Source organism: Ruditapes philippinarum, unplaced genomic scaffold (genome assembly GCF_026571515.1).
Source record: "Ruditapes philippinarum isolate M1 unplaced genomic scaffold, ASM2657151v2 ctg1819_1_1_1_1, whole genome shotgun sequence".
In the NCBI taxonomy this organism is placed as follows: Eukaryota; Metazoa; Mollusca; class Bivalvia; order Venerida; family Veneridae; genus Ruditapes; species Ruditapes philippinarum.
The window spans coordinates 62,436-71,825 of record NW_026866564.1 but is presented as its reverse complement, the minus strand read 5'-3'; the positions used below and the strand labels follow the sequence as shown (position 1 = coordinate 71,825).

General features: G+C 32.6%; 1 protein-coding gene across 1 annotated transcript; it reads left to right on the top strand.

Annotated features, from left to right (window-relative positions):
• Positions 1–6,021: 6,021 nt before the first annotated feature.
• Positions 6,022–9,390, top strand: LOC132732917 (atrial natriuretic peptide-converting enzyme-like). The gene is made up of 3 exons (XM_060719445.1): positions 6,022–6,418; positions 7,025–7,201; positions 8,253–9,390. The coding sequence occupies exons 1-3, from the start codon at positions 6,321–6,323 to the stop codon at positions 8,701–8,703; spliced, it is 726 nt and encodes a 241-aa protein (XP_060575428.1). The 5' UTR covers positions 6,022–6,320; the 3' UTR covers positions 8,704–9,390.

Sequence of the window (9,390 nt, the reverse complement as noted above, 5' to 3'; positions counted from 1 at the left end):
CAAACGTCACAAATTAGAATGTGCAAACAGAAAACATCCATGTATAAGACATGGAAAGGCAGGGCCCGCCCTAAAAACAGAAAAACTAATTATTTTTACTTGATAAGTATTAGCACATATGAAATTTGAATGCTTTGTTAACAATATCTTATTGAATTGAAATAAAAACATCACTTTATGATAAAAATTCAATGTCTAAACTGTCAATAATTTCAAAAACGAAAGTATGTTAAACACAATGGAGACGATAGGTTTCTTTAAGGTTAATTTTATCAACTAATCTAATTGAATACTGCGAATTCACTTATATTCGTGGGCATGAAATTTCGTGGTTTTATCAAAACGGGCATTTTCGTGGGATCTTAAATTCGTGGATTTTCGTTTTCTTGTTAAAAAAATTCAGTAATCTAATGCAAAGTAATCTTAAACTTAATCGCCGAACAATTTTACTTTCAACATGTACATATCTTTACTTGTGACACAGCGGTTGTCAATAAATTTAATCCTTGCCTCTGGGCATAACTCTAATATAGCACAGTTACTGCCGATAATTGACTGCAATTAACACATTTATGTGACATGATATGCACCTCCATTGGACACACTGCCCCTGTAATTTGCCAATGTAAACATCGCATAATTAATACGACACTTGACAGGTTTTAACCAGCGAGTTTAAAAGTTTACACCCTGAATTGGTCTTAACATATTTGGCAGTAACTACACGCAACGTCACAGCGACTATGTAAATTTACATGATATAAATTATTCTCGGTAAATAACACGAGTATAATTATGTGGATATTGTAAAAGTCGGTGGCGTCTTTGGTGTTTACGGAATAGCATTCGCACAAATACAGATTAAAATTCATATAAACTGGATCATTTAAAAACGACAGAAGAATGTACAATCTGTTTTAGCGATCGTATTTTTTTTTATAGTTTTGTGTACTTACGATATTAATAAAGAGCAAACTGACAATTTTTATTAGAGGTAATTATTGTACAGCCTGGGTTCCCATTTTTACTCGATTATGTCAAGTATTCAGCGTCAGCGTTGATGATGATGATGATGAAAGTATGTTTAACATTATGGAGACGATAGGTTTCTTTAAGGTTGATATTATCAACTAATCTAATTGAATAACTGGTTAGCTCAGTAGGTAAAGCGTCAGTCAGCGTTGATGATGATGATGATGATGAAAGTATGTTAAACACAATAGAGACGATAGGTTTCTTCAAGGTTAATATTATCAACTAATCTAATTGAATAACTGGTTAGCTCAGTAGGTAAGGCGTCAGTCAGCGTTGATGGTGATGATGATGATGATGTTGATAATAATGATAAGACTATGTTATAGTACAGAAAATATTACCCCTATATATTACTCCAAGTGATTTTGTTTGCATTTTACGAATGGTGCATCTTTTCTTACTTATGGTGCATATCAAAAAATATTTTACATATGGTACCGAAAATACTGACATTTGGTGCAGGGCAAAACGTCAAAAAATTTCGTATTTGGTTCCGATTTTTTGACATATGGTGCACCATTTTACAAATGGTGCCGTTTTACATATGGTGCCGTAACAAACGGGGATTGTGAGTGCCGTATGCAATGTGATAAGACATGCCTCGTTCACTTCACAATATTTTACTTTTAAATAAATTTTCAAAATGTTCATAACAATTAGGATAAATCTGGAGGCGTGTTGCTTTAATTGTTAATTGTGGTTTTACAACACCAGTTTTTCCGATATTGAATCATATGTCCCTATGTTATAAATGATTTTTATACATATGTATGTAAATATTTGCTTGTCCTAAGGTCTTTTCAACACCAGTTATTTCCATATATATTACATATTCATCTAGTGTAATTTCACTTGAAACATTCAGTATCCTAAAATACAAATAAGTTGGTTTCTTTTCTGATACACAAGTGTCTATTCTGACAAATTAGAAATTGACTTGGATTAAACTGAATAAATGAAATGCTAGCTTGATGATATTTTATAATTTATTCTCCCTACGCGCTAGCCACAATAAAAAATATTTCATAACATTTTCTTTCTATGACCCGTAAAGTACCTTAGCGTCGTGTGAGTTAGTCACTGTGAAAGTTAAGGATCAAACGAAGAATTGAGAAGCTTTTGGATGATATCATACATACAAATATAGTAATAGTTTATGAAACATATACAAATTAATTTGTCAGTTATTTCATGAAACGCCAATATAATTTTTTAAGAAATATGACTACTTTGTACATTTGTTTTTGGATTTTTTTGTCTGATTAAAATTGGTTTATAATAATGGATGGTCTGTAATACAATACATAGTTATGTTGATAGTATTTAGTTTCAGACATAACAACAAATCATAATAGAAATATAAAATGAATGTTGCTGGCAAGTGTGAGATACATGATACGATATCACAGGTATTCATATAGTAGATAATAAATTGTTCTAGAACTAAATATTAGAAATCATCAGATTCAATTGCTCATACTTAATCACTTAATCAACATTTTTTCAAGCAATAATATTTGATAAGAATGTTCATATGACACATTTCTAGTGTTTTCATCAATATTTGAAATACTTATGGAAAATATTCCCATTGTAGATAATCTCCATTTTAACTCTCATGGTCTTTCAATAAAGCAATAATGTAACAAAATGTAACAAGAATTAGGCGTTCATCGTCAGAATTATGTCGCTTTTAGAAGATTATCTTCAAAGCATTTGAATTAGGAATAGTAGGATGAACAACGCGTGGATTAAAATGAGTTATTGGTTTGGTAGTCGTGAACGTTTATGTTGTTTTCGATAAAGATGTTCCGAGTTTTATTTTACTCCGCGATACGTTAGTTATTTTAATCAGACAAAGCTTTCAATAATTATCACTAATGTTTTAAGATTAAGTGAATCATAAATAAATAGAATCAAAAGAGTTATACAATGTAATATTTTAACACTCGTAGATTAAGATTTATTACATGTCACATTTAAAAATAAATATCCTTATGGAACAAGGGAAAACTATTGATATTGGAATTTACTGATTATCATTTGAATTAACAGAACACATCGAGAAAACAAATATCCAAGATACATGATACGAACAATGTTAAAGATGACCTTTAAAATTTTAACTTTTTAAGAGTAAAAAATGTAACTTTATAAATTAACTTGTTTTGTGACATACTAAAATTCAAAAACTAAGATTGCATGTAATGAAACAATTCATTTCTAAAGTTATTTGTAAATAAATATATTTTTTTTTAATGTTCATGAAAAAATATTTATATTCTCATAAATGACAAGTTTATATATTCAAGCAAGTCTAGCAATTGTAAGTCAGAGTTTAAAAGTTAAATAAAATTTCTCTGATAAGCCTTATGTCAATACAAAAATTTCATGGCTAATGTTTTCAATGTTCCCAAAACTTAGGTCTCAATACGAGTACCGACAGACCCTTGGCTCAGCAAATAAGTCAGTACCTCAGCGGTCTACCTTAAACAGCGTACTGAGACGCATGTTATATCTGAATTCAGAGATTAGAAGTATGTACATATATTTCAAACTGCGAAGAATATGTTGAAAAGAAAAAAAAAGGTTGAGTCGGATATCGAAGAACCGTATATTAAATACCTTATCAATATATCCGGGAGAGCGGATAAGTTGAATGTGTTAAATAAATCAGTAAAGATAACATTCGTTGAATTACTGTAGCAGGAAGATATATGAACAGATTAAGATAAGAAAGGTAGGTAAAAAAGAGTATTTGTGAGAGGTCCATGTATATATGTACGAATGCCTTCTTAACCATGCAGGTATTAAAAAAAGATAATGAAAGTAAGTAATAGCTTAATATTGTTTTTGTATTATTGTACGGGTAATCTCTAATTGTGATAGCGTGAACCTCAAAAAATAAGTCTGACCTTGACCTTTGAAGAAGGGACATGGTTCCTGGACGCGACAGAATGTTGTTATGAGATAGACATATGTGCCAAGTTATTTCAAAATCTTTTATTGCATGACAAAGTTACAGTCTGGACATGATTGTTGTGTAAGTGGGGACACACGGACAGACAGACGGACATAAGCCTTAGCCGCAACACATTGTCTTGACTTGGCTGACATTTGTGCTTAGTTATTTTAAAACCCTTCCATGCATGATAAAGTTACTGTCCGGACATGAATGTGTATCTTCAAACTCTTCTCGAGAGAATGAGTACCTTCAAACTATAATTATGACCTTGACCTTGAAGGTGGGGACATGGGTCTTAGTCGCGACATGTCGTCTTGATGTTGTAGACATTTATGCCTAGTTATTTTAAAATCATTCAATGTATGACAAAGTTACAGTCCGGACAAGAATATGTATATTTATAAACACTTATTGTGGTAAAGTGAACTTCAAAATGGTAGTGCTACCTTGACCTTTGAGGTAGGCACAAGATTATTGGACGCGACACATCGTCTTGATGTGTTAGACATTTATCCAAGTTATTCTAAAATCCTATCATGTACGACAAAGTTACAATCCGGACACAAATGGGTGTACCTATAAAGTGATAAAGTGAAACCTTAAATTGTTAATGTGACCTTGACCTTTGAGGTAAGGACGGGATTATTTGACGCAACACATCGACTCTATGTGGTAGACATTTATGCCAAGTTAATCTTAAATCCGTCGATGCATGACAAATTTACAACCCGGACACGATTGTGTGTACCTATTAAGTGTGAAACTTCAAAATGTTAATGGGACCTTAACCTTTGAGGTAGGGACGTAATTCTTAGACGCGACACATTGTCTTGATGTGGTTAATATTTATACCTATATATTTTAAAATCATTTGATGCATGACAAAAATACAGTCCGGACACGAATATGTGTATCTATAAACACTTACTGCGATAATGTTAAACTTCAAAATGATAGTGTGACCTTAACCTTTGAGGTAGGGACGTAATTCTTAGACGCAACACATCGTCTTGATGTGGTTAATATTTATACCTATATATTTTAAAATCATTTGATGCATGACAAAAATACAGTCCGGACACGAATATGTGTATCTATAAACACTTACTGCGATAATGTTAAACTTCAAAATGATAGTGTGACCTTGACCTTTGAGGTAGGGACGTCTTGATGTGGAAGACATTTGTGCCAAGTTTTTCTCAAAATCCCTCAATGTATGACAAAGTTACAGTCCGGACACAAATGAAGTGAGGACGCACAGACGGACAGACAGACGGACGGTGCGATTTTAACATGCCTCTTCGGGGGCATAATTATAGAATTAATAATAAAAATATATAACAATATAAATAAATAGATAGATAAATAAATAAATAGAAATAAACAAAAAATAAACGTAAACAAAAGAAATAAATAAAACATGATGTTTATATCAATAAATCACGTGATCTCCTTTTGACCTCATTTACAACATTTGGAGACTGGAGACTTGTGCATATTTACCTACTTGAAACATGAAACTAGTCGCTGTTTTTCATTTCACGGGATCCATATCACCTGAAAAATTTACATCGCATGTTATACCAGGTACGTAGAACTGGGACGTAGCATGCGGTTTAAAGTTTTTATGTGATATAGATTCCTTATGGTATATGCAATATATACACTTTCCTAAGGTTATCAGGTTGCAAACGGTTGTTTATACCATCTCCAACCTGCGGTATAATATAACAGTCGTATATGCTAGACCAGTCAAAACCTTGTAGTACTAATGATATACAATATTGCCAAGGAAACGTTTTAAATAGTTACTAACTGGGACGACTACATAACAATATAAAACATGTACTTACGACATGTACCAGTTTTTGACAGCAGCCGTGTATATAAAACTATATAAACGTCACGATTATCCAATGAAAAGCTTCATTACAAACAGGCAGTATTATAAAAAAAATTACAAACCTCACGACTATCCAATGAAAGACGACGTTACAAACGTGCAGTATTATCAAAATATATATAACGGCTGCTGTCATCTCATATTTTCTCATTAAAGAAGTTTGCCGTATTATAAATTCGTAATAAAGGTTCCTTGCGGCTCCCGAAAGATCCGCTAGTGTACAAGTTTATAACTATCACATTATAATTTGTTATCGCTGTCCTCACTCTGTAGAAGCATTTAATAACGTTTCAAAGGAATAAAAAATGCATTGTACATTAATTCAATACGTTGTGTTCATTCTGGCAGTGGCGGTAACCGGACTGCAAAGCGGGGTAGACACTACGGACAACGCCGACACGCCTGCTTTCAACGGGGATGGAAATTATACTACCAATGTGTCGTAACTTTCTTCCTTATAACTGGACGAAACTCCCAAACCAGTTCGGACATGCCACACAAGTTGAAGTGTACAGGTTAGTAATACATGTATTAATATAATTATATTAATTTATTATTTATAATTATTTATTTTGCATTAAAACAAGACAAACTTATCGTACTCATAATTTTGTTTTTTGTTGATGATATGTTTATATTTTGCTTAGAAATTACAACAATTTTAAACGATAAATTAATTCTTTGAATACACAGGCAACTCTTATTAGCTGAAACTAAGTATGGAAAACGAAAAAAAAACTTGAGTTTTTCATTAGTTTTTTTACAGCCATTTAGCCTTACGACGAATATTAAATTGTTCACCCTGTCACCAGAACATAATATAAATGAAACACTGCAAATTGTTCCATTTATTTTATTTCAAATTTATTTTATACGAAGATGTTGAAATATGATGAGAATCAAAGTAAATGGTTAGATATTAAAAACTTGCTAAAATCATTTTCACTTCTTATTTAAATGCAAAATAAAATGAATTGCACACTCCCATGAACATATTACAGAATGTGCTGTCACAAACTCCGAGATCATGAATAAAAACAAAATATTACTAGAAAGAAACAAGAAGCAGTATATATAGTTCAAACGCATCTAGTAATACATGTAAAACCACTTTATTGTAGGAATATAGAGCATCAATGGGCGTATATGGATTACGGTTGCTCTAACAATTTCCGACAGTTTGTGTGTTCGCTGTACTTACCAAAGTATGATCCAGTCACGCAGATTGTAGCCGGGCCTTGTAAAGAAATGTGTAGCAAAGCCAGGAATAGGTGTAATAAAATAAAGTGGGAAACTAGGTCAAGTATAATAATTTTGATTTCACGTTATTATCTACATGTGTAGAAATTAAATGTATTTAGGAAACATATATAAATTATAGTACGTGGTTGAAAAATGATACACCGTTTTAGTTCACATGCACGAGAATACAATCTGACAGGCCAGTAATAACAAAACTTTTTTATCGATAATCTACACCCTTGTGACTGAGGGGTTGCCTGTTGAGGTTGATGCATCAGAATTGCAGCCAAGGTTTATTCCTATGTGGTCGGAAGAAGCGACAAAATTGGTTTTAATAAATGAAGTCTTTGTGTCTCTTTGCTCCAGCAGGTGAAATATTTTTTTGACCCCTGGAGTTGCTTTAATTTTGTCACACCCAAAGTTAGACAATATCATTTTCTGTGTCGGCGCCATATGACCTAGACTGTGTTGGTGCGCCGTAAAACCAAACAAAACAAAATAGCGATAAGGCAAAATTCTGGAAACAAAGTGATCCCTCGGAAGTATTAATCACAACAAAATTACATAAGAATTGCAGACTCGGTTTGATTGAGTCTGTACATGAGAGATAATGAATAAGTACAACATCCCTAACGCCCCCTAGCACCGGCTTGAGCGGTACTCAATTCTCAACACTTAATAGTGCTGAGACATATATATATATATATATATATATATATATATATATATATAATCTTTTTCGATTATATCATGCTTACAGACAAGAATTGATTAAACTTTAAGGTGTTAAACTACATCTAACGGGAAAGTAATTTTCTTGAAGTCAATTGCATTTTTGACGTCAGATCTGTCAACATATGACTTGTTACCATTATTTCAACATACCGTGCACATGACGTGTAATAATGCACTCGTTCGCACAGTCTGGGGCAAAGGGGAAATTTGGAATAAAAATACTTATTCTTTGCCACTTGACTTGAGTCAATCTGATATTTGAGTCTTGTAAGATATTATTATATATTTACTTATTGTTATATTAACATATTGTCATACTTACATATTGTTATGGTTACATAGTGTAATATTTAGATATTGTAATATTTCCAGATGTAACGAGCTACCGAGTAAAAGAAATGACGATGTTTGCCTACGACCAGTTCAAGAATCGCGCGTTGAGCCACAGCACGTTAACTGCGTAGACAACGTCATTCCTATGTGCAAAAGCCTTAACAGTCTTGGCTCGCTGCCCAATTTTTTTCTACAACGCAGTCTCGAAGAAATCACGACGGAAATGAGATTCTACGAGGATCTGGTATCGACCAATTGCAACGCTAACCTTCGGTTCTTTCTGTGTGGCACGTACATGCCCATCTGTGTGCCGAACATTTCACCATTTACGATACCGTGTAGAGAAGTTTGTGACGAGATCCAACGAGACTGTTCCACACATTTTGAGTCCATCTACCAGGGTTTGCCCTGGCCAAATAAGCTGCAGTGTAATCGATACACGCCTTCCACTGATACATCACGACATTGTGCTATGCCGGACAAATTATAATAATGAATCCAAAGTAAACCACGGAAATATGTTACGTAATTCTGTAAATATAAATCTCTGATTATAGAAGAACCTCTTTCTACCACCACAACGTTAGCATGGTCAATTGCCAAGGTCAATGATTTCGTAAGACAAAGTAAAAAAGTACAATCTATTACAAATATATGCATGTATGTATACACTTGGTGAATTAATCTGAATTCATCCCTTACCAAAATGAACTCCACAATGATTTGCATATAATAAAAATCAGATGCTATGCTTAGGAAGCGAACTTTTTAAGTTTTCAAGGCGATAGTTTAAAGTTCTTTTTTGAAGCTGATTTTGATTTAACCCTTGAATAATTTGTAAAAAGATTAAAAGATGTATACATTAAGTATACAAAAACTTGATATCCCACCATAAATATAAAACATATTGTATTTTGTTTTACTACACCTCTGAACATAATACGGAGTAACAATAGCCAGAATAAAAGGGGGAAAAGCACATTTTTTCTGCTTTTTTTTTACAAATTAATAATATCAGTTGTACAAAAAATCACGAAATGGAGTCTATTTTGCGAAATGAGATTTAGATGTTTTGTGCCATAAAGATATATTTTCCAATTTTATTTTTTTTTTTGGACGGATTTTTTATCGTATTTTATTCCTCATGTATCACAATAAAGTATCTATAGATGTATAA

Coding starts and splice junctions, on each gene's coding strand:
- LOC132732917 (XM_060719445.1), top strand. CDS start 6,321: ATGGAAATTATACTACCAATGTGTCGTAACTTTCTTCCTTATAACTGG. Junction 6,419..7,024: donor ACACAAGTTGAAGTGTACAG/GTTAGTAATACA, acceptor ACTTTATTGTAG/GAATATAGAGCATCAATGGG. Junction 7,202..8,252: donor AAAATAAAGTGGGAAACTAG/GTCAAGTATAAT, acceptor TAATATTTCCAG/ATGTAACGAGCTACCGAGTA.